General features: G+C 44.9%; 1 protein-coding gene across 1 annotated transcript in view; it reads right to left on the reverse strand.

Annotated features, from left to right (window-relative positions):
- magi2b (membrane associated guanylate kinase, WW and PDZ domain containing 2b) overlaps window positions 1-25,738 on the reverse strand; it is a gene marked incomplete at its 3' end in the record, with an annotated part of 475,453 nt that overhangs the window by 9,191 nt on the left and 440,524 nt on the right. Inside the window, 4 exon segments of the mRNA XM_084335313.1 lie at window positions 8,160-8,379; window positions 18,881-19,202; window positions 20,525-20,710; window positions 23,190-23,435. Coding sequence (XP_084191439.1) covers window positions 8,160-8,379; window positions 18,881-19,202; window positions 20,525-20,710; window positions 23,190-23,435 — 974 coding nt within the window.

The following is a 25,738-nucleotide window of genomic DNA, read 5'->3' on the forward strand; positions in this document are numbered from 1 at the left end:
TGTGATTTCTATTTTTCTCCCATCCCAATTTCGTATATCCAATCCTTCCCTCCCCTGTCTTGATCGTTGCTAGACTATGCCTCCCACAGGTCGGTTGTAGTGAGGACAGAAGCCTTGCATCACGTGTCCCCTCCGGTACATGAGGAGGCAGCCTGTCGCATCTTTTCACCACAGCAGCTCAAACTCTCAGTGGCGAGGAGTAACGCGTGGGAGGCTCACGCTGCCCCCGCTACTTCCTGCTTCTGTCGCACCGGCGTGTAAGACCTGTAGGAGTCGCTGTCCACAACGTCAAATCCCCACCCACCGGCTTTTCCCACCCTCTAACACTTGCCAATTGTGTTAGTATGAACGACCGGCCAGCCGGTAGCAACGCCGAGAGCTGGGCTCGAACCCAGCGTCTCCTGCGTTAGAGGCGAGCGCCTTGCCCACTGCGCCAATCAGCCGCCTGATTTCTTGTGATTTTGACTGCCGACACTTTGTTGTTGGTACATGATTCTAAGAAAAACAACCCAAAATACATGTGATATGTTTTGAATGTGCAGAAACAATACAGGAGAATAAATATTTGAAAGCAATACAAAATGCCTGAGAGCCTTACTGCATTATATTCCATGATATTTGTGTCAGCGGGTACCTGAATGTGGTCTTTTCCTTTACATAGATAAAGACGTTTCCACCATAAATTGATGCAGAAAAGTACACCAGAATGCAGGAAATTAAGTGTTTGACGCTCAGAATTTCCTGGGGGAGGACCTCCAGACCCCCCGTTTAACCCACCCTCCAAGGCAGAGGAGACGTCGAGGGAAGAGGGCTGGAATCCGAAACAGACTGAGATCGAGGGCTCACAGGACAACCCTACCCAGCATATTGTTGGCCAATGTACAATCCATAGAAAACAAACTGGACGACATCAGAGCAAGAATCCAATTCCAGAGGGACATTCGGAACTGCAACGTCTTTTGTTTCACCGAGACTTGGTTGACTCCGGATGTCCCGAACCACGCAATAGAACCGGCAGAAAACTTCTTTGCTCTCTGCAAGGACCGAACGGCAGAAGAATCTGGAAAGACAAGAGGTGGCGGCGTAGCTTTCATGGTAAACAAGGAATGGTGCGATCCATGCAAAGGAATGGTGCGATCCATGCAAAGGAATTGCTCCCCAAACCTGGAGTTTATTACCATCAAATGCCGACCTTTTTTTCTTCCGAGGGAGTTAACGTCCATCATCCTGATCGGAGCGTATATTCCACCACATGCAAACACTGGGTTTCGCACTCTCGAAGCTACACGACGAGGTAAATAAACTTCAGACAGCTAATGTTGACGCTGCTATTTTGGTTTTGGGCGATTTCAACAGCACAAGTCTTAAAAAGGTGTTGCCAAATTTCTATCAGCATGTGACTTGTCCCACCAGAGGCGAGAACATATTCCATTGCTACTCGCAATTTAAGAATGGGTACAAGTCACAGGCTCTTAGTCCTTTCGGCAAATCGGACCACGACGCCATCTTTCTTATGCTAAAGTATAAACAAAGTCTCAAGCGCGCCCCTGTAGTAACGCGAGATGTGCAGCGTTGGTCTGGGGAATCAGAGGAAGTGCTCCAAGCTGCACTTGAATGTACAGACTGGAGTGTGTTCTGTGATAACACAGACAATATTAATGACTACACTGAAACGGTGCTTGACTTTGTCTGTACTCTGGTAGAAGAAACAATCCCCTCTACCACAATTAGAGTTTACCCAAACCAAAAGCCCTGGGTAGATAAATCCATCTGTGAGGCTCTGAAAGCGCGCACCTCAGCCTACAATGCCGGGCTTGTGACAGGCAACATGAATGAACACAAGGCGGCGAGCTACAACGTAAGAAGGACAGTAATAGAGGCAAAACGGCATTACAGGGATAAAGTTGAACTTCAGTTTGAACAGGCTGACTCCAGAGGTATGTGGCAGGGCCTCAGAACGATGACAGATTACAAAGGCACCTCCCTCAAGCTGAACAGTGACATCTCCTTAGCAAATGATCTCAATACCTTCTATGCAAGGTTTGAGGCTGTGAATAACAACACCAGCCTACAAACCACTGCAATGGAGGGGGGGGGGGGGGGGGGCACTGCCGATGGAGACAGGTTAACAGAACATGAGGTGAGGAGGACCTTTAAGAAAGTGAATATCAGGAAGACAGTAGGACCGGACGGCATCCCTGGCCGCATCCTAAAAGTCTGTGCCGACCAACTGGCCCCGGTATTCACTGACATATTTAACCTGTCCTTAGAACAGGCTGTCATCCCCACCTGTCTGAAGAAGTCCACCATTATCCCTGTACCCAAAAAAATCTACACCCGCTTGCCTCAACGACTACCGCCCTGTAGCCCTCACCTCCATAGCCATGAAGTGCTTTGAGAAGCTAGTGAAGGGCTACATCTGTTCCTCCCTCCCCATCAACCTGGACCCCCTGCAATTTGCATATCGCCCCAACAGTTCCACGGAGGACGCCATAGCCCATGTGCTGCACACAGCAGCATCACACCTGGACAAGAGGCAGGGGAACTATGTGAGAATGCTGTTCATCGACTACAGTTCAGCATTCAATACCATAGTCCCCTCCAAATTCATAGCCAAGCTCAGGGACCTGGGCTTGAACTATGACCTCTGCCAGTGGGTCTTGGACTTCCTGACGGGTAGACCCCAGGTGGTGAGAGCAGGCAACTGCACCTCCTCATCCATCATGCTCAACATAGGGGCTGTGTTCTGAGTCCCCTCCTCTACTCGCTGCACACACACGACTGTGTGGCACAGTGGAACAACAACTCAATCATCAAATTTGCTGATGACACAGTTGTGGTGGGCCTGATCTCTGCCAACGATGAGAGGGCCTACCTGGAAGAGGTAAAGAATCTGTCGCGGTGGTGTCAGGAGAACTGCCTCTCCCTGAATGTCAGCAAAACAAAAGAGATGATTGGGGACTTTAGGAGGTCGGGGGTCAGGGACTACAGCCCCCTCAGCATCGACGGGGCACCGGTTGAGAGTGAACAGTTTTAAGTACCTTGGAGTCCACATATCCGAGGACTTGACATGGACCACACACATTGACAGTGTAGTGAAGAAGGCACGGCAACGCCGCTACTTCCTTAGGCGCTTAAGGAAGTTCCAAGTGAGTCAGAAGTGTGAGGGCTGGGTAGGAACTGCATGCTTCCCAACGAGGGGGCGTGCCGAACATTCAGCTCACGCACCTGAGAGTGGTTGGCATTCAGCTCGTCGGGAGACTACAAGAACTGCTGACTGCCTTCCACTCATTGCCAGGTCGTTCCGTTGCTACCATCTACCGCCGCGTCTCTGGGGTGAGACGTTGTGCCATCTACTGCCCTACTCTCTCTCTCCATGGGCCTTGTTCCTGGTGTGAGACATCGTCATCGCTCTCTATGCTTCCACGGGAGGATTTCTATGTTCTCACTCCTTTTACGTGGGTCCTGTTTGCTGAGTTGTCCGTCGGCAGTGTTCTGTGGTGTGAGGCATCGTCATCGCTCTCTATGCTTCCACGGGAGGATGCCTATGTTCTCACTCCTTTTTCATGGACCCCTGTTTGCTGTGTTGCCTGTGTGTCGACTAAGTGTTCTGGTGAGTCTGAACAGGATCAGCCTCAAGTTGTTTTTACTGAACTGGCGCTGCTGTGATGGCTGCCTTTCTGATCGCTCCGACGAGACTGTGCTTCATTTTGTTAATTTTTATAGTATTAGGAGTTTTATTTGCACCAACTGTTGGTGCATTATATGTGTATGACCGTCAGTCAATCATTGACATTGGATTAAGAAAAACTTACCGTTTGGATTGCTCTCTGGATCGGATCGCTGAACAGCAGAAATGGCCCACCGAGATCCTTTGTTATGCCGGCCACGGACAACAACAAAAGCCGCCGCGAAGACGAGGAAAGAGAGCCGGGGTCCGGAACAGACTGAGGTCCAAACGACACAGAACCACATTGCCCAGCATATTGTTGGCCAATGTGCAATCGATAGGAAACAAATTGGACGACATCAGAGCAAGGATCCAATTCCAGAGGGACATTCGGGATTGTAACGTCCTCTGTTTCACAGAAACTTGGCTGAGTCCAGATGTCCCGAATCATGCAATAGAACCGGCAGACCACTTCTTCGTTCTACGGAAAGACCGGACGGCATTAGAGTCACTAAAGAAGAAAGGAGGCGGCATCGCCTTCATGATAAACAAGGAGTGGTGCGATTTAGGCAACACAAAAGAAATGTCTAACCACTGCTCCCCAGACCTGGAGTTTATCACGATAAAATGTCGACCCTTCTTCCTCCCAAGAGAGTTAACGTCCATCATCCTCATCGGAGTGTACATTCCACCACACGCGAACACTGAGGTCGCACTTTCAAAACTTCACGACGAGGTAAACAAACTCCAGGCAGCTAACGTTGACGCGGCCATTTTGGTCTTGGGGGATTTCAACAGCGCGCGTCTTAAAAAGGTGCTGCCGAATTTCTATCAGCATGTGACCTGTCCCACCAGAGGCGAGAACATATTAGACCATGTATACTCGCAATTTAAGAATGGGTACAAGTCACAGGCTCTTAGTCCATTCGGTAAAAGCGATCACGCCGCAATTTTTCTTTTGCCTAAGTACAAACAGTGTCTCAAGCGAACGCCGGTGGTCTCGCGAGAGGTTAAGCGTTGGACCGTGACGTCAGTAGAGTCACTCCAAGCAGTGCTGGGAAGCACAGAATGGAGTGTACTCCGTGATAACACAGCCAATATTAACGAATACACCGAAACGGTGATTGACTATGTCTGTACTCAGGTAGAAGTAATAATCCCCACCACCAAAATTAATATCTACCCAAATCAAAAGCCCTGGGTAGACAAATCCGTCCGTGAGGCTCTGAAAGTGCGCACATCAGCATACAACACCGGGCTGGTGACAGGCAACATGGAAGAACACAAGATGGCAAGATACAACGTCAGGAGAGCAGTAATAGAGGCAAAACGGCGTTACAGGGATAAAGTTGAACTTCAGTTTGAACAGGCTGACTCTAGAGGCATGTGGCAGGGCCTCAGAACAATGACAGACTACAAAGGAACCCCCCTCAAACTGAACAGTGACATCTCCTTAGCAAATGATCTCAACTCCTTCTATGCAAGGTTTGAGGCTGTGAATAACAACACCAGCCTACAAACCACGGCAATGGGGGGGGGGGGGTCTGCTGATGGAGACTCAGTGTTCAGGGTAACAGAGCATGAGGTGAGACGGATCTTTAAAAAAGTGGATATCAGGAAGGCAGCAGGACCGGACGGCATCCCCGGCCGCGTCCTAAAAGTCTGTGCCGACCAACTGGCCCCGGTTTTCACTGACATCTTCAACCTGTCCTTGGAACAGGCCGTCATCCCCACCTGTCTGAAGAAGTCCACCATCATCCCTGTACCCAAAAAATCTACGCCCGCTTGCCTCAACGACTACCGCCCTGTAGCCCTCACCTCCATAGCCATGAAGTGCTTTGAGAAGCTAGTGAAGGGCTACATCTGTTCCTCCCTCCCCATCAACCTGGACCCTCTGCAATTTGCATATCGCCCCAACAGGTCCACGGAGGACGCCATAGCCCATGTGCTGCACACAGCAGCATCACATCTGGACAAGAGGAAGGGGAACTATGTGAGAATGCTGTTCATCGACTACAGCTCAGCATTCAATACCATAGTCCCCTCCAAACTCATAGCCAAGCTCAGGGACCTGGGCTTGAACTATGACCTGTGCCAGTGGGTCCTGGACTTCCTGACGGGCAGACCCCAGGTGGTAAGAGCCGGCAACTGCACCTCCTCATCCATCACGCTCAACATAGGGGCCCCCCAGGGCTGTGTTCTGAGCCCCCTCCTCTACTCCCTGTACACACATGACTGCGTAGCACAGCGGAACAACAACACCATCATCAAATTTGCTGATGACACAGTAGTGGTGGGCCTGATCTCTGCCAACGACGAAAGGGCCTACCTGGAAGAGGTAGAGAACCTGTCACAGTGGTGTCAGGAGAACTGCCTCTCCCTGAACGTCAGCAAAACAAAAGAGATGATTGTGGACTTCAGGAGGTCGGGGGTCAAGGACTACAGCCCCCTCAGCATCGACGGGGCACCAGTTGAGAGAGTGAACAGTTTCAAGTACCTCGGAGCCCACATATCCGAGGACTTGTCATGGACCACACACATTGACAGTGTTGTGAAGAAGGCACGACAACGCCTCTACTTCCTCAGGCGCCTAAGGAAGTTCCAAGTCAGCCAGAAGATCCTTAGGAACTTCTACTCATGTACAATAGAGAGCATCCTGACCGGCAACATCACCTCCTGGTTTGGGAATAGCACTGCACAAGACCGTAGCAGACTACAAAGAGTGACACGTTCAGCCGAACGCACAATTAGAGGGGGGCTTCCCACCCTCCAGAACATTTACAACAAGCGGTGCAAGGGGAAGGCTAAGAGAATTATTAAGGACTCGAGCCACCCGAACAACTGCCTCTTTGAACTGCTGCCGTCAGGCAAGCGATACCGGAGTCTTATGGCGAGCACAGAAAGACTCAGAAGGAGCTTCTATCCCCAGGCCATCAGGCTGCTAAACGAACAATAATCGCTAAACGAACAATAATCACTATGCAACAACCATCAAATGCACACAGCACACACACCCACACGCACACACACACTCACTCAAACAAACAACACACTGCAGCACCCACTCTCCACACTTAGATCACACAAACACACTTACACTTTATATTTATTGATAAAGGATTTGCACTACAACTCGTACACCTACTGTGAATTGTACCTAAACTGCACCTCGTCCATTTATGCCTTGCACTATATAGTATTGTATATTAGTACACTGCACAGTATTGTATATTGTATGGTAACTACGTCTACGAACATTGTACATATGTCTAAACTGAACACTGTGACCTCTTTTTTTTCTTCTAATTTTTACTATGTTTTTATTTCATACTTATCTTGTCATGCACAGTCTCTGGAGCGCAACAGTAAGAAGCATTTTGTACAAAAGTATTCTGTACTTCTGTATGACAACTATTAAAGAAACTTGAAACTCATAACTTTCATTTCATTCATGGGCTCTAGAGGATTCACCTGTGTATTTTTGTTCTCCCTTAAAGGGAAGGTGCCGCTTTTTAGTTTGTAAATAGATTATGCCCTTGTTTTGGCTAACTCTCATACCTGTCTTGTGTTGTGCTATTGGGGTCGCATACAAACCGTAACAAGAAGATCCTTAAGAACTTCTACTCATGCACAAGAGAGAGCATCCTGACTGGCAATATCACCTCCTGGTTTGGGAATAGCACCGCACAAGACCGTAGCAGACTACAGAGAGTGGCCCGTTCAGCCGAACGCACAATTGGAGGTGGGCTTCCCACTCTCCAGGACATTTATAACAAGCGTTGCATGGGTAAGGCTAAGAGAATAATCAAAGACTCCAGCCACCCAAACAACTGCCTCTTTGAACTGCTGCGGTCAGGCAAGCGATACCGGTGTCTCATGGCATGCACAGAGAGACTCAGAAGAAGCTTCTATCCTCAGGCCATCAGGATGCTAAATGACAATAACACTATGTAACAACCATCAAATACACTCACAGCACACACATACACACGCACACACTCACTTTAAACAAACAACTCACTGCAGCACCCACTTTACCCACTTTAGACACTTAACACACTTTATATTTATTGGTAAAGAATTTGCACTACAACTCATACCTCATTACACCTTACTGTAAATTGTACCTAAATTGTACCTCATCCCATTTCTGCATTGTACTGTATATTGTATTGTAACTCAGTTACTTTTCTACTCTGCATTGTATATTGTATATATGTATATATTGAACACTTCTATTTTATACTTATTATACTTATTTTATACTTATCTATTTTTATCTAGCACAATCTCTGGAGCAAAACAGAAAGAAGCATTTTATATAAAAGTATTCTGTACTTTTGTATGACAACTAATAAAGAAACTTGAAACTTGTTACATTTGCACTCTGGTTGGATGCCACACTTCTTTTCGTTGGACTGTACTTGTGCTGTATGATGAAAATTGAAAATACATTTTAATCTAATCTAATCTAATCTAGGTGTCTCACCTGTGGCCTGAAGTCTGCAGGGAGCCCCAGGGAGAACTGCGTGGCTGCGGGGTGCGGTCTGTAGTCCAGGAGCCCCGGCGGGTGTCTGTAGTCCAGCGTGGGTGGCTGCCGGTAGTCGGCCACCGGCGGGTGACGGTAATCCACCGGGGGTTGCCGGTAGTCTGTGAACGGAGGCTGACGGATGTCGGGTTTGACGTCCTGTCTGGCTTTCACCTCTGACCTGTGAGACACACACGCGAAGCAGCAGGGTTAGAGGGGAAGTTTGAGAGAGAGAGAGAGAGAGAGAGAGAGAGAGAGAGAGAGAGAGGGAGAGGGAGAGGGAGAGGGAGAGAGAGAGAGAGAGAGAGAGAGAGAGAGAGAGAGAGAGAGAGAGAGAGAGAGAGAGAGAGAGAGAGAGAGAGAGAGAGAGAGAGAGAGAGAGAGAGAGAGAGAGAGAGAGAGAGAGAGAGAGAGAGAGAGAGCGTCCGTCACCCAGGGAGCCACAGACACCACCTTTTCCACCGCCTTATTGATTCTGTGTCTGGTGCCGAGTGCCAATCTGATCTTATATATAGACTTTTTCCAGTGGAGTTAAGTTGCTAGGGAACAGTTTATTTCCTGCCAGCTATTTATATTAGCAAACACTGCGACAGGAAACCCATTTAGAATGTTTAAATGTCAAGTGTGAGAAAGTCTAATACAGTGGTGCCTTTTTTGGGCCAAGACCCCCTATCATCGCCAGCAGCCTGGGTAACCGGTCTGCCCTAGTCCAGCCCTTTGTAAAAAACCTGGGCGTGCTCTTTGACCCCGAGTTTACTTTCAATAGGCAGGTAAACTCGTGGTGAAGGGGTGTTTCTTCCAGCTCCGGTCCATAGCTAGGATCAAGGCCATTCTCTCCCCCTCAGACCTTGAAAGAGTCATTCATATCCTCACTATGATACTATTGTAACTGCTGACAGGTACCCAGAAGAGAGCTCACCCCTGTTCTTGCCTCCCTTCACTGGCTCCCGGTGTGCTACAGAATAGAATTCAAGGTTCTCCTATTAGTTTATAAAGCCCTAAATGGTAAGGCCCCTGTTTACCTAGCAGACCTCCTCACCCCCTGGCCTATACCAACGTCAGGGCCCTCAGATCGGCTGACAAGCGTCTCCTAACTACCCGTAGGTCCAATTTCAAGTCTAGGGGGGGGCGTGCTTTTGCTGTCGCAGCCCCTGACCTCTGGAACAGCATCCCCATGTCCATCAAATCTGCCCCCTCCATCGAGTCTTTTAAATCTAAACTCAAAACCCATCTATACTCCCTGGCCTTCCCTGACTCACTCTGACTCTTGCCTTGCTTGTTGACGTGTTGTTTTGTTTCTTTGTCTGTCCATTGGTTGTTTATATTTTCTGTTTATTCTATACTTTAGCACTTTTCTTTGTTTTTAGCTATGCGACTTACTGTGAAGCACTTTGGTTGACAAGTGTCATGTCTAAATGTGTGGGAATTTTATTTTCGGCCCTCAATGTAGATACTTTCTGTTTATCATGGGTATCTGTGAAATTCTCAGCCATTATTGTTTCTATTTGGCTCAGTCTGTTGGTGTTAGTAAATCCTGTCAGTGTCAAAGCAGGCTTCTAACAGAGTATAGGATGCTATTAGAAATAACAGCAATAAGTAAATAATTGAATAATCTAATTACTTATATTATTGTCCACGCACGCACGCTCTGACTCCAATTTTTGTTGACCTGGTGTAGAATGATGTGTTTATGTTCATCATGGTATTAATTGCTCATAAACAAAGACATGTCATAATATATCTGCAAGTTTCCCTAAAAGCTCAAAATGTGCTCACAATGCAGAAAGTATTAGCCTCTAAATGGGTCGTCACAACACAGCGGAACAAGGAAACATAGGCCTGTTTACAGTTTATATACTCGTTCAAAACACTTGTAACTGGAATCAGCAACTTTCTATGTTGCATTGGCTATTTGCTCTATGTGTCAATGATTCAAACAGAGCAGTGGAGAAAGCTGATGGGTGACATGATGGAAGTCTGCTGTTATGCGTTAAGTGTAGATCCTGAATAAATGGTGGAAATGCACAATATGAAGCTGCTGGGGAAATTAAACTAGCAATATTGAAGATTAAGAAAAATTAAGAAAACACCACCCCCCTTTGAGCATCTAAATGCCCCCCCACCCAAACTTTATTTGATAAAGTTACTGCAGAGAATTTGATTCCATTTCTGTATATCTGTATGTCATGTCATAAATGTATTGATGAATTGAAAATGGGGGACCCTGGTGTAAACAAGACGAAAGTATTTTTCTGGTCTGCATCCCCTTAACAATTGTTTGTATTAAGCCGTACTGTATTGTACCCATTCTGCAATCTGTTAATAAAGTTTTCAATCAATCAATCAATCAATTCCACAGTAACGCATTTGATGGAAACTCATCAGAAGAAGACGACTGGTGAAGTGGGCGTTCTAAACACAGACGGAGCTATGAAAGTGGATTCTTACCAAGCTCGGGTGAGCCAAAAAAAAGTTTCTTACCAGAAATTGTTGTATCATATTACAACAATGAAGTAGGTGTGATTGGTGTGTGAGTGCATGTTGTGAGTTTGAGCAAATCTGAGCAAACCCCTGAGATTATCATACAAAAACAGCTTCTTTCCCTTAGCTGTCATCTCCCTGAACTCTGCCACGTTAATAAACTCTGACTCCATTGCCTACACCCTGATGCTCTGTTACCCATTCTGTATAACTCTGAACTCTTTTGCCTACTTAATTTATTTACCTACCTACAGTACTGCTTTCACTGGCTACAACTGTAGACACTACACTGTATTCATAGTAATCAGAATAATTCTTAACTACCCACTTCACTGGGCGGCTACGTGGCGTAGTGGGCAAGGCGCTCGCCACGAATGACGGAGACGCTGGGCTTGCCTGTTCGAGCCCAGCGTTCCACATTGCATTCAGTTTAGCTGGTCGTTCATACACATTGGCCGTATTAGGGGGTGGGAAACTGATGGGTGGGGATCGGGCGTTGTGGACAGCGACTCCTACAGGTCGGTTTGTGCGCCTGCGCAGTAGAATCAGGAAGTGTCGGGGGCAGCGTGAGCCTCCCACGCGTTACTCCTCGCCACTGAGAGATCGAGCTGCGCAGGTGAAAAGATGCGACTGCTGTTACCTCAAGTACCGGAGGGGACTTGTGCTATGTATGACTTAGTCCACATTGCAGCCGGCTTGTGGGAGGCAAGAAACAGCGTTCGTGACAGGGGAGGGTTGAATTGGATGATACGAAATTGGGATGGGAGAAAATATAGAAAATGGGAGAAAAAGTGGATAAAAAAAAACTACCCACTTCACTATTGTCTACCCATATATACCGCATATATACATTATATATCTATTAGGGGTGTAAAGGTACACGTATCCGTACCGAACCGAACCGTTTCAGTGTGTACCGTACCGTACCGAACGGCTGTGTAGTGTACCGAACGAATACAACGGTATGTTAACCACTAACGACTGCCCACCGGGGGCTGTTTTTTAATCTAATATAATTATTCGATTTTTTTTTACAAGTCGATTATTAATTTCAATATAGAATAATCATTGACAGGCGGCTGGGTGGTGCAGCGGACATTGCGCTCGTCACCAATGCAAGAGACACCGGGTTCGACTCCGGCTGTCGGCGTTGCGTCCGGCTTGGGCCAGCTGTCATACTAACTCAATTGGCAGAGTTAGCGGGTGGAAGTCGATGGGTGGTAATCTGGACGTTGTGGACAGCGACTCCTACAGGTCGGTTGGGGGACGCCTGCACAGCAGAGACAGGAAATGGCAGGGGTAGTGTGAGCCTCCCACACGTTGCACCTCGCCAATGAGAGTCCGCGCTGGCAGGTGAAAATATGTGACAGGCTGCCTCCTCGTGTATCGAAGGGAACACGTGATGCAAAGCTTCTATCCTCCCTACAACCGGCCAGTGGGGGGCATATGCGAGCAACGTTCAAGACAGGGGAGGGGAGAATTGGCCCAGTGGAATTGGGATGGGAGAAAAATTGAAAAAGAGGAGAAAAAGTGGATCAAAACAAAAAAAGAATAATCGTTGACAGCCCTACAAGTACAATTAGTTACTTCACACTACATCACCCATGAGTGGAACACTGTACCGAAAACCATACCGAACCTTGACTTCAAAACCGAGGTACGTACCGTGGTTTTTGTGTACCGTTACACCCCTAATATCTATCATATATAACTGCATATTGTTAGATTACAATCTGATAGGCTTTTGTTGATGGTTATCAGCCTCCATCTCCTCTCCCGGCCATCTCTGTGTTGTGTATTTGTTTTGTATTGTTGAGGCAATCGTTCGGTGGAATTCTGTATGCATCCAAAATAACGTAAGTTGAAAGTCCAGGTTGGATCAGAAAAGGATGGTTTATTTGCATAAACAAAAGGTCTCGTACAGAATGAAACAAATTGAAAGTCCGAAACTAAATTTGAAAAAGTTCTATCTCTCTTGGTTTTTGCGGCCTAGCTCGCTAGCTCGCCTCCTCATGGCTTCCCTTCCCCCTCCTCATCAGGAGGAGGAGGAGGCCTGGTGTGGTCGGTCTCGCTATCCAAACTCAACTGATCTCCTTGGAAAAGCGCATAGTTTAGGAGTCGCTCTCTCTCTCTTGTTGGTGCTATCTCTGTCTACGCTGAGGAATGCTGACCTCGAACAGCTCCGCTATCTCGCCTGGGTTGCCTAGGCGACCCGCCCCACTATCTTTGTTTTGACTCCGTCCCTGGCTAATTGGCACCTATCTCGTCACCCTAGCAACCGCTTTTGACCCATATACAATGGGGGAAATAAGTATTGAACACATCAACATTTTATTCAGTAAATGTATTTCCAATGAGCGTATTCAAGCGAAATTTGCACCAGACGTTTGTGTTAACTCAAGAAATCCAGACAAGAACTCTAAACATTAAAGTCCATATGTAAATAAAGTTATGTGTAATAAAGTGGAATGAAACAGGAAAAAAGTATTGGACACACTAAGAAAAAACAGTACACTGCAGCAAGGAAAGGCAAGGAACTAGCTGAAAAACAAAACTAATTAGGAGGCAACTCTACCTCCTATCTGTGCTAATAATGTCAACTGGGTTAGAATATATTGATGCGCTATAAAATGTTTTTTTTGTTACCAAGGTGCCACACAAGAAACATCAAATGATGGGTAAAAGCAAAGAGCTCTCAAGACCTTCACAAACAGATTGTTGCAAATCATGTAAATAGAATTGGCTAAAGATGTATTTCACAACTTCAGAATCTTCCAGTAAGCACCATTGGGGGCATTATCCATAAGTGGAAGCAACATCACTCCATCATCAACCGACCATGCACAGGGAGTCAGAAGGATACTTAGAAGAGTAGCCAGAGAGCCATGGACCACTAGGAAAGAGCTCCAGAAAGACTTGGAGGCAGCAGGTACAACTGTGACAGAAAGGACCATAGGCAATGCACTCCACCGCCATGGCCTCTGTGCGTGCTCAGCCCGCAAGACTCCACTACTGAAAAAAAGTTTAAGCTTGTTTAAAGTTTGCCTAACAACATTTGGACAAGCCAGTGAATTACTGGGAGCATGTACTCTGGTCAGATGAGACCAAAATGTTACTTTCTGGCTGTCACACAACACACCATGTTTGGAGGAGAAATAGCAGTGCACATTACCCGACAGTGACGTTTGGAGGTGGAAGTATCATGGTGTGGGGCTGCTTCTCCTCTCCTGGTACTGGTAGACATGACAACAATCCAAAGCATACAGCAAAGGAAACTTGCAGTTGATTTCAGAGAAAGAAAATCAACTTGTTGGAATGACCCAGTCAATCACCTGACTTAAACCCAATTGAACATTTGTGGAAGCATCTGAAGATCCAGATTCACAAGAGGCCCCTCCGCAATCTTCAAGATTGAAAGACAATCTGTGTAGAGGAATGGGCCAAAATCACACCTGAATACTGCAGGTGATTAGTTACATCATACAGAAAGCATCCTTGGAGCTGTCATTACAAACAAAGTATGATGAAATAATGATTACTCCACTAAGTATTGAATTAATTTCAGTTAGTGTGTTCAATACTTTTTTCCTATGTCATTCCACTTTATTACACATAACTTTATTTATGTATGGACTTTAATGTTTAGATTTTTTTTTTCTGGATTCCCTGAGTTAATACCAAAGTCTGGTGAACATTTCACTTGAATGGCCACATTGGAAATATATTTAAGGGACAAAATGCTGATGTGTTCAATACTTATTTCCCCCATTGTATCTCTCCTCCTCACAGGCCCTGAACTCATACAGAACAGATTCAGTCTAAACGGCTAAACACGATTAAAAGGTGTTTACCTATATTATAATATAATAATGCAGGACCTGTTCAAAGGTCTTTAATTGGCATGCAATTATCCTCAATGTTTAGCGGTTAGCACACACGGTTAGCACACACACACACACCGGAACACACACGCATGCATTGTCTCTTGTAGGATCACCGATGCGATTCGTCTCTGCGATTAACCCATCCCGTCGTCCTTCCCCCCAAGGGCAGCCGGGAGCAGACAGGCGTCGGCGAGGGCCGCACCAGGGGACCAATCCAAGTGCTCCTGCCCGTCTTCGTCAAGGACGCCACAGCGTTAGCGATCTGTTGTTGTGCATGTTTTTCCATTGGGTTTATCTTATCGGGGGGAAACCCTTGCGAGCACGGGGAGAACATGCAAACTCCACACAGAAAGGCCTGGGAGATACCCCACCTGGGTACCTGGCATCATGGAAACCTGGTCCCCAAGCGGGAATCGAACCCTGGACCTTCTTGCTGTGAGGCGACAGTGTTAACCACTACACCACCGTGCCGTTAGTACCTATGTACTTTATGTACTTTAGAATTAAAAGGTGTTATAGCACTATACTAGTTATATAGTAATTATTTCTGTCATACTCAATGAAAACAAGCCATATCCTTCAATATATATATATAATGTATTTACTGCATATATATATATATATTATTTAATAACATAATACATAATAATATAATATATATATCCATATCTGTCTGAATATAACTGCATATAATCCTCCTACCTATATACCTACTTATACACCTGCATACTGTATATAACCCATACAACTGTATGCTAGCATGTACAATAATGTTGCTATCATGTAGCATATATATATATTTATTCTTACCATATATATATATATATATATATATATATATATCCACCTGTCTGTACATACCCGCACATAATCCTTTTACATAACCGTAGATACAGATATGCGCCTGTGAGCCTCTGCTGCGGCCAGTAGAACCACACAGCAGGAGGCAGAGGCAATATCATGCTTGCTTTTTAAACTTTTATAAAGCTCCCGCTTGTACTGAGGGCATAAATCCACAGCGCTGCCAGTGGAACTCTGAACGTCTTGATCTGAGATGCGCAAGCGTGCGCACACAGACACACACAGATCTTTCTTTTTCTGGATTTTGACAGGAAACAGAGCCCTGGGCTCCATGCATTATAGAAGGGAGATCTGAAGGTAAATTATGCACTCACACCGTCAGAGCTAAGTGGTGTTACGCAACAAAGCAGAGAGAGACCTGGGACTGAGAGTCTGAATGGTGACAAAAGTGGTCTGCAGTCTCCTGGAGTTAGTGGCATGGAAGAAGAAGATAACTCACTCTGTTTATACACACGGCCTGTCATACACCCCCTGCCTTCTGCACGCACACGCACGCACGCACACGCACACGCACACACACAGCTTACAGGAGCACTTCACCATGAATAAATAAATAAATAATTTATTTTGCACATAATCTCACACATATTCACAAACTGTCAAGACATTCATTCAGTTAGTTATTGAGAGTTAATGAGTTAATTAGTTTGAATATGATGTTATTGGAAGACACTGAATCCTGACAATTACAGCATCCTGTTCCACTCGACGGGGTCGGTACCGACCCCTTTTGACCTTATTAAATTATATGCATATTTTTATGAAGATGCAAAATAATTTGTGATTTTAAAATAAACCGTTTTCAAGTATTATCATCACTACTATGTCACAAATACATGTATAATGTAAAACGTTAGGTTGGCAATAGTTTAGCAATAGGTTAAAAGTGTACTTATATAATTTTAAGTTTTCTATTTGCGATTGCCAATTTGACCCGGAACCGGAAATGGAAATGTTGAACCATGGGAATTGAAGCTTTTTTGCGGCCATTTTGTAGAGGAGATCGCTAGCTATCTGCCAGCGTTGGAATTTCTCCGATCTACACTTCCTGGCAAGTTCTATGGGGGTTAAAAGTTCAGTGTTCTGAATGAATTATGTCAATAATTGTTATGATTCGCGATAATAAGCTACAAAAGGTAACGTTTTTGACAAATATTGAAACGCAGTCAGTTTCCCCACACTATTGTTACCATGTAGGAAGAATTAGATCTGAAATTAGTTTCAAAATGGTTACACTGTGGGGGAAATAAAATAGTACAGTCGATTACAGTAAATATCAGTATCTGTTATTATGCAAGCCTGGTGATACTATATCCAAATTGAACTCGGCCATTTGAAAGATACTATATGTATATATATATAAATGTGCGAATTGGCTATAATAAGGTAATGTATAAGCATATATTCTATATTCTATAATAATATTTCAAATTGCATTGGTCCGGATGGGAGAATTCAGTACTGTATATACAGAACCTTCAGTTTGATCATCTTCCCTTTATTAATTTCCTTAGATCTTTTGTACACATGATCTCAAGAGGGTACTGAATGAGCTCAGTGGCAGTTTTTTAAGTTTGGTCATTATTATCATGGTTTTATTCACTGTCAAAGATGAAAAGAAAAATCATAATTCATATTTTCCTTTGTTTCATCACAATTTAAGCAAGCCTAGTAATAGACACAATATTTCTGACACTGAGAATACATTCATTGAGGTCCATAGATGTTCCTAGATACCAAGAATATGCAAATAGCCCTTGTAGAAGTGGAGCAATATTCCATTAACCTAGGTATACATTTTATGCAGATTTTCACCTGGGGTGGAACAGGTGGCGGAGATGGAATAAACAGCAATGGTTTGAGCTGTAATCAACACAACATGAGGATTCAGTGTCCTCCCCCTTACTTACTGACTCTGAATAACAGTCAAACTAAATGAAACGTTTGCAAAACTGTTTCTGTTTTATGTGCAAAATAAATCAGCACTGATTTCTTTTTAAAAGGAGTTAGGTAGCATGTAATATCATCACCGGCTCAAGAGAGCGTTCCCACTGACTGTTATGCCTAATTTATACTCAGATGTCAAAGTGGTTGCAGCGAGCCTGCCGAGCTCCCTACTGTACGTGCAGCCATAGATATATATAAACACTAGATGGCTCAAGGCAGAGTATCCCACGTAGTTCACCGGCGGCCATCTTGCTTGAGTGGACTACTGCTTTAAGGTGATGATCTGCACAAACAAAAATACTCTTAACTCGCTGAAATCTTGACGGATTTACAAACGGTTTGGTTTATTACAAACGTTATTAACGTGGCTATGACGTGGCGCACCGGTCTAAATCACATTGCATGCGTGCACGGCGAAGGATAATAATGATGATCTATCGTTGATTTCAGGAAGATCCGATAATCAGGCGAAAAATTACAACGTGTTTATTGAATTACACAAAAACGCTGTTTTTGTGTAATTCAAGGGGCGTGGCACTCAATGTCTTAATGTGAAAATTAGTTTTTTGTCTGCACTTTATGTGCCTGTCTTTTTTGCTGCTGTGAAGCACTTTGAGCTGCAATTCTTGTATGAAAGGTGCTATACAAATAAAGTGTATTATTATTGTTATTATTATTATCATATCTCGGCCTTAACTCAATCAGCGCCAGACCCGAGGAAAGTCGGGTTAACTCGCCAACCGTTCAGCGCCAGACCAGAGTATAGTTTTTTTTTTTATTCGATATTTTTATTAATTTCTCTCACACGGACCTCGGGGTTACCATAGGGAACCACTCTGAGATCACTAGAGTGCAATACCGGCCGCATCCGGGCGCAGTTTCTTTGGTCAGGCGAGTCTAGCGGTTCACTCGATGGCATTGAAATGCGTACAATGCCCCCGATGCATGTGTTGTGGTGGATTATGTTGACGACATGATGGACACCAATACTGGAAATCGCGATCAGACAATTGGAATATTCTTTTTGGGGTACCTCATAGTGAAGTTAAGGACTATATGCTTTGATCAAACCATGATCTCAACGACCATGTGTAACGTACTCCAGAACGTATGCCGTTGGTGACGATCAAAGCATCAAAAAACGACCCTCCCCCCTTTCATGCATTCATGATGAAACATAATACCTATTATATACATTTGATTTGGAAATAGTAGCGCATCCAGGCGAGCAACGCCAACGCTTTTAGTAAAATTCACGTATGCGCCGTTTTATGGAATTAGCCAGGATCACTCTGAAACTATATTTATATTCACCACGGTATAACACGCAAACGTATACATGAAAAAAATTATTCTTTTTCACATATTGAACGATGGATAGTTGATGTCAAATGAGCCATAGTATTGTATCCATAGCTATAATATAGAATATAGACTCTCTTAGAGCGGTGGCACAGTAGGAACAAAGATGCTCTAGGCCCGCGGCGCTGAATGAGTTAAGTGACGTACCTGCCGTCGTGGAGGTAGAGCTGGGGGGGGCCGGGACCAGGAGGCTGAGCGACCGGGCTCTGCTGCGTCCCGGCCGGGGGGGGCTGGATGGGCACCGGGGCCGGTTGAGTCGCCGCCGTTTGGCCCGTCTGGGCCGGCGTCTGACCGGGCGGGGCCGGAGCTTGGCCAGTCTGGGCCGGCATCTGACCCGGCTGGACCGCCGTCTGGCTGGGCTGGGGGGTGCCTCCCTGGACGGACTGGGCTCCGGGGCTGGGCTGGGCCTGAGGACTGTGTTTCTGGGTCATGGGACTCTGTTTCTCTGAGCTCGGTCCAGAGTGGGGATCTGCAACGAATGAGAGTTGTCATGGTAACCTAGGTTTTCACCTAACGACAGTGATGTTTCATAGCAACAGAGGGATGGTGTTATGTGAGAGGAACAGCTGGAGCTAGAGAGAGAGAGAGAGAATGTGAACAAATTGGGGGGGGGGGAAAGAATGAGCAGGCTGTAAAATGAATTGGAAAATTAACACGTTGTGATCGGATATTAGACACCAGTGTTATGTCATGTATGTGCTCATGACCTCTTATTATTATTTAACCTTTATTTAACCAGGCAGGTCAATTAAGACCAAATTCTACAATGACTGCCTGGTGAGAGGACAAAAGGGCCTCTCGAAGGGTAACAGGGAAAAGGGACAAAAAAATAAAAGAGAAAAGAGAAAAGAGACAGACAATACATACATCACAGAGGTAAGGGAAATAATTAAAACAAACAACCAAATAAAATGACAAGGTATGTAATACATGAAGCAGAACAGTTAACCAACCTCTTAGAATGCAACGTCCCACATATGGGAAGTTTTTCGGACTTTTTGCAACCGGCATTTTGGCGACCCCTAGTGGCTCGGTGTGCATATTTTGTAATACAATATATATATATCGAATTAAAGCCCCATTTGTTGCCTGTGGAGAGCCCTTTCAGGTGACAAAATCCATTGAGCGGTTCTCGAGTTACATGCCGGTATTTGAGGCTTGTGCGAAGTACACGGTATTGCGCAAAATACGACTCCCGACTCAGGCTGCAGTAGTTCCGTCAATCTAGATCCGATCTCGTTGTAGCCAATGAGTGTGGCTTACCAATGAAATACCACATGGGGATGTATGAATAATAAATAAAAAAAACTACCTCTGGACTACTAACTACTACAGAAAAACTTGAGTAACAAGTTTTTCTACAACTCAAGTTTAGACCTATGTTACTCTATTACGTTAGCACTAAAAGTGAATTTTCTTTCTGGAATCAGAAACTTCAGAATGTCATCTTTCAAAAGAGACCAGGTTCATGCATGTGCTATAAGTATACAGTATGTTGTTTTGGTTTGCAAAAAAAGTATGCAGTCCTCAAAAACAAAAACTAAAATGGCCAATTTTGGGGGAGCTTGCTAAGAGGTTAAAAGGCTTGGTGACAACTGCAAGTGTGTGATAGAGTCCTAAAAGTAGAGTCTGTCTCTCTCTCATCTCCCCCTCTCTCAGGGGAGTATGTGTCTGCGGTGAGTTATCTGATGATAATTCAGGGAGGCTTTGGCTAAGTCAGGATGACTCGCCCCTCAACCTGCAGCTACTGGCCTGGGTGGACAAGGTGACGTGTTGAAAACGCACTCTTACCCTCCTCCGGTATGATGTGCAGTGTGACGGTGAGTCCCGCGTCCTTGATGAGCTTGACGATGTCTGCGTGGGGCATGCTGATGATGGACTGTCCGTTCACGGCCAGGATCCTGTCGCCCACCTTCAGCTTCCCGCAGCGGTCTGCGGGGCTGCCCTCGATGATGCGCCCGATCTTGTGAGGCACAGCTGGGGAAACGGGTCACATAACGGGGGAAGTAACGTCACATAACGGGGGAAGTAATGGCACATAACGGGGGGGGTAATGTCACATAACGGGGGAAGTAATGTCACATAACGGGGGGGGGGGGGGGGTAACATCACATAAAGGGGGGGGTAACGTCACACAACGGGGGAGTAATGTCACATAACGGGGGGGGGTAACATCACATAAAGGGAGGGTAACGTCACACAACGGGGGGGGGTAACGTCACATAAAGGGAGGGTAACGTCACACAACGGGGGGGGTAACGTCACATGACTGGGGTAACGTCACATAACGGGGGGGGGGGGGGGGGTAACATTGCATGGATTCCGAATAAAAGTGTTGGAAGAGTATGGATGCTCCAACACTGAGAATGTGATCAGTATTCAGACTGTATCAGCCTGGAAAGACTTACATCGCCAAGGGCAAAGCAGAACGACTTTTTTCAACTCTGGGAACCATATATGTCTGTCATGCAAAAAGGAAATGTGGGTGCTACTTAAAAGGAAACTATAGCATTCTTTTTTACTATTAGTGTATATATATATATATTTATTTTTTTATTTTTTTTATAAACAGGTTGAATGTGTATGAATGGAGATTGTGGAAAAAAGAAAAAGTGTGTGAAACCTACTTGTGTACAATTCCAGCTGTAGAACGGGTCCTACTGTATGCATCCTTCAACACCTTAATTGTTTTTCATGAGCCTTGACGGTTCGTAAAAAACTAAATTGACAGTTCCCTGGAAATAGTGAAGCGGCTTGAAACTTGATCGTTGTAATTTCACTGCATTAAAGTCTGCAATTTTCATGCCAATCCATACGTTTTTAGCATAAATAAAGACGTCGCTGCAAAGAAATGTGATGAAAATCCCAGAGGTGCTACATAATATGTCCTGTTATATACACTGATGTTTAAGGTGTCAAGAATATTCCAATTTGTGAATAAAATGATCAGAAATAGATGACTTGAGAAATAGCTTGAGAGTCCTCTGTCTCTGGGTAGCTGGGGGAGATAGCGTGAACCTCCGCACATGTTACGCTCTCCCAGTGAAACCCCTGGTTTTGTCACAACAGGCGTCTCCTCTAAACTATGCGCCTCGCGTTTTTGAACCGACATCAATGTCAACTTCTTGTCGACGGACCAATCAAAATCAACTGAGGGGAGGGATGACAAATCTGAGGTATGTGAAGAGACATCGACAGAAAAACAAACCAATCGATAATGGAGGAGACAACCTTGTTTGTACAACCAGGTCTTACCACCGAGATATGAACAGCAACGCCTGGAGGGCTGCGAGTAGTAATGTATGTAACTTATGTAACGTTAGCTGAGGTAGCAACAGTAATCAATAGTAATGTATGTAACTTATGTAACGTTAGCTGAGGTAGCAACAGTAATCAATAGTAATGTATGTAACTTATGTAACGTTAGCTGAGGTAGCAACAGTAATCAATAGTAATGTATGTAACTTATGTAACGTTAGCTGAGGTAGCAACAGTAATCAATAGTAATGTATGTAACTTATGTAACGTTAGCTGAGGTAGCAACGGTAATCAATAGTAATGTATGTAACTTATGTAACATTAGCTGAGGTAGCAACAGTAATCAATAGTAATGTATGTAACTTATGTAACGTTAGCTGAGGTAGCAACAGTAATCAATAGTAATGTATGTAACTTATGTAACATTAGCTGAGGTAGCAACAGTAATCAATGGTAATGTATGTAACTTATGTAACGTTAGCTGAGGTAGCAACAGTAATCAATAGTAATGTATGTAACTTATGTAACGTTAGCTGAGGTAGCAACAGTAATCAATAGTAATGTATGTAACTTATGTAACGTTAGCTGAGGTAGCAACAGTAATCAATAGTAATGTATGTAACGTATGTAACATTAGCTGAGGTAGCAACAGTAATCAATAGTAATGTATGTAACTTATGTAACATTAGCTGAGGTAGCAACAGTAATCAATAGTAATGTATGTAACTTATGTAACGTTAGCTGAGGTAGCAACGGTAATCAGTGGCATCGCTCGTTGCTCCCTGTGTGCCCTGTGCACTTTCCATTCTCTATGTACACCCTTGCCTCGCATTGGAGCACAAGAAAAAGGCCTCCAATGTGATCACAGCCTTTGGGGATGGAGGTCAGAGCTACTCACTGATGATGGTCAGAGGTCAGAGCTACTCACTGATGATGGTCAGAGGTCAGAGCTACTCACTGATGATGGTCAGAGGTCAGAGCTACTCACTGATGATGGTCAGAGGTCAGAGCTACTCACTGATGATGGTCAGAGGTCAGAGCTACTCACTGATGATGGTCAGAGGTCAGAGCTACTCACTGATGATGGTCAGAGGTCAGAGCTACTCACTGATGATGGTCAGAGGTCAGAGCTACTCACTGATGATGGTCAGAGGTCAGAGCTACTCACTGATGATGGTCAGAGGTCAGAGCTACTCACTGATGACGGTGGCGTTCTCTGGCCTGTTGAGGGAGCTGATGATGACGAAGCCAAAGCCCTCGTTTTCCTTGCGGTGGATGACCACGTCGCTGGTCTGCAGGGCGGAGCCCTCAGGAGGGGGCGGGGCGGCGGGGGCGGGGCCAGCAACGGCAGCAGCAGCAACAGCAGACGCAGCGTCGCTACGGGGAGAACTGTGCTGCGTGGATACGGAGCCAGGACTACGACCATTCACTGGACATAACTCACCTGGAGGAGAGAGAGAGAGAGACGGGGAGAGAGAGCGACAGGGAGAGAGAGACAGACAGACAGACAGACAGACAGACAGACAGACAGACAGACAGACAGACAGACAGACAGACAGACAGACAGACAGTCAATCTCTCTCTCTTACTGTGGTGTCAGTGAAGGGACATAAGGGATAGCAGTATACTTGTTGTGGAAACAAATTTCGACAGCTTTCTAAGAACAAAATACCCATTTGCAAAGAATATGAAGCTCCGTATTGGCCACCAGTGTCCACTACCTGCTAGTCAGATTCTCACACCACCGTGTGTACCAACCTGCTAGCCCAACCAGTCAGATTCTCACACCACCGTGTGTACCAACCTGCTAGCCCAACCAGTCAGATTCTCACACCACCGTGTGTACCAACCTGCTAGCCCAACCAGTCAGATTCTCACACCACCGTGTGTACCAACCTGCTAGCCCAACCAGTCAGATTCTCACACCACCGTGTGTACCAATTTGCTAGCCCAACCAGTCACATACCACAGTGTCCTCATATTTTTATATTCAGAGTTAATTATATAGTTTACACCGTTTATTTGTTCTCATATATCCATCTAGTTAAATGCCTATATTTATGTCTTTCTATTATTACCCTACCCATACCTCTCCTCCCCCATGCTGCTATGATACCCACATTTCCCCAAGGGGATCAATAAAGGAATATCTTTTTTTTTATCTACTTTTTCTCCCCCTTTTTCTGTATTTTTCTCCCATCCCAATTTTAGTCGTTATGCCAATTCCCCTCCCTCCCTTCCTGGTCGTTGTGCGTATTTGCCCCCCCACTTGCCGTTGCCGGTCTAGGGAGGGTTGAAGACTATCACATATGTCTCCTCCGATACATGCGGAGTCAGCCAGCCGCTTCTTTTCACCCGACAGCGAGTGAACACTCATTGGGTGAGTGTAACGCGTGGGAGGATCACACTACCTCCCCCAGCTCCTTCCCTCGCTGTGCAGGCGCCCCGACCGACCTGTAGGAGTCGCTGTTTACAACGACCAGGATACACCCCATCGGCTTCTCACCCGCTGACACTGCCAATTGTGTCAGTATGGACGACCGACCAAGCCGGAGATACCTCTGGCAGCTGGATTCGATCCCACTGTCTCTGCGGTGGTAGGCAGACGCTTAGTCCGCTGCACTACCCGGCCGCCAATAAAGGAATATCTTAACAAGTGGCCTGTTGGGATGTTAGATCCTAATGTGAAAAACTGTGATTTGTGATGTGTCTGCACTAGTGCACTTTATGTGCTCATTTTATGCCTGTCTTTTTTCTGTTGTGAAGCACTTTGAGCTGCAGTTTCTGTATGAAAGGTGCTATACAAATAAAGTTTTATTATTATTATTATTATTATTATTATTATTATTATTATTATTATTATTATTATTATTATTATTATTATTATTATTATTATTATTATTATTATTATTATTATTATTATTATTATTATTATTATTATTATTATATATTATCTTAACCTGCTATCCCAACCAGTCAGATTCTCCTCACACCACAGTGTGTACCAACCTGCTCAGTGTGTACCAATCTTCACACAAAATATACAGTATATGTGGCAACATACTGTATTCGACTGTGCTTTTATTTTGGGGCAAGTTTGCCTTTGTTTTCAGTATATTGCCGCCTTTAAAAGACTTCAAAAGAAATCCCACTTTTTAACTGTAGGCTATATGTCCTCTGCACTGTTGCTCCATGACTGAGATGAGTTGTTTGAGATGCTTCAAATGTTGTTTTCAGATGCCAGGGAGCACAGGGAATGGTTTGGTAGTTAGTCATCTGAAGGGGTCAGGTTTTGTGGGTTCTGCTTCATTTGAGAATAAGTAAGTGATTTGTTTCAACAATGTGTACAGTACACAGGATACTTTCATTCCACAAAAAAGAAAACACCTTCTCTGACAAAATGAATGCAGGACATGAACTTAAACTCTATTCATAGTGCTTTAAATATGAAAACCAATTCCTTTACCAAAACACGAGCACTAGCCACAAAGTATGCATATAGTCAAACACAGATCAAACAACAAGACAACAGAGGAAACCATTTCATTAGAAATCACAACACTTTCACTGGAGCATGTAATCATTTGGATATGTGGAAATATCGAGTGATACGTCAGAAAATAAATGTTTTCCAGGTGGATATACTAGTATGTCTGTACGTAAGGTGGATATACTAGTACGTCTGTACATAAGGCGATGGATATACTGTATGTCTGCACGTAAGGTGATGGATATACTGTATGTCTG

Source organism: Notolepis coatsorum (assembly GCF_963971535.1).
Source record: "Notolepis coatsorum genome assembly, chromosome: 18".
NCBI lineage: Eukaryota > Metazoa > Chordata > Actinopteri > Aulopiformes > Paralepididae > Notolepis > Notolepis coatsorum.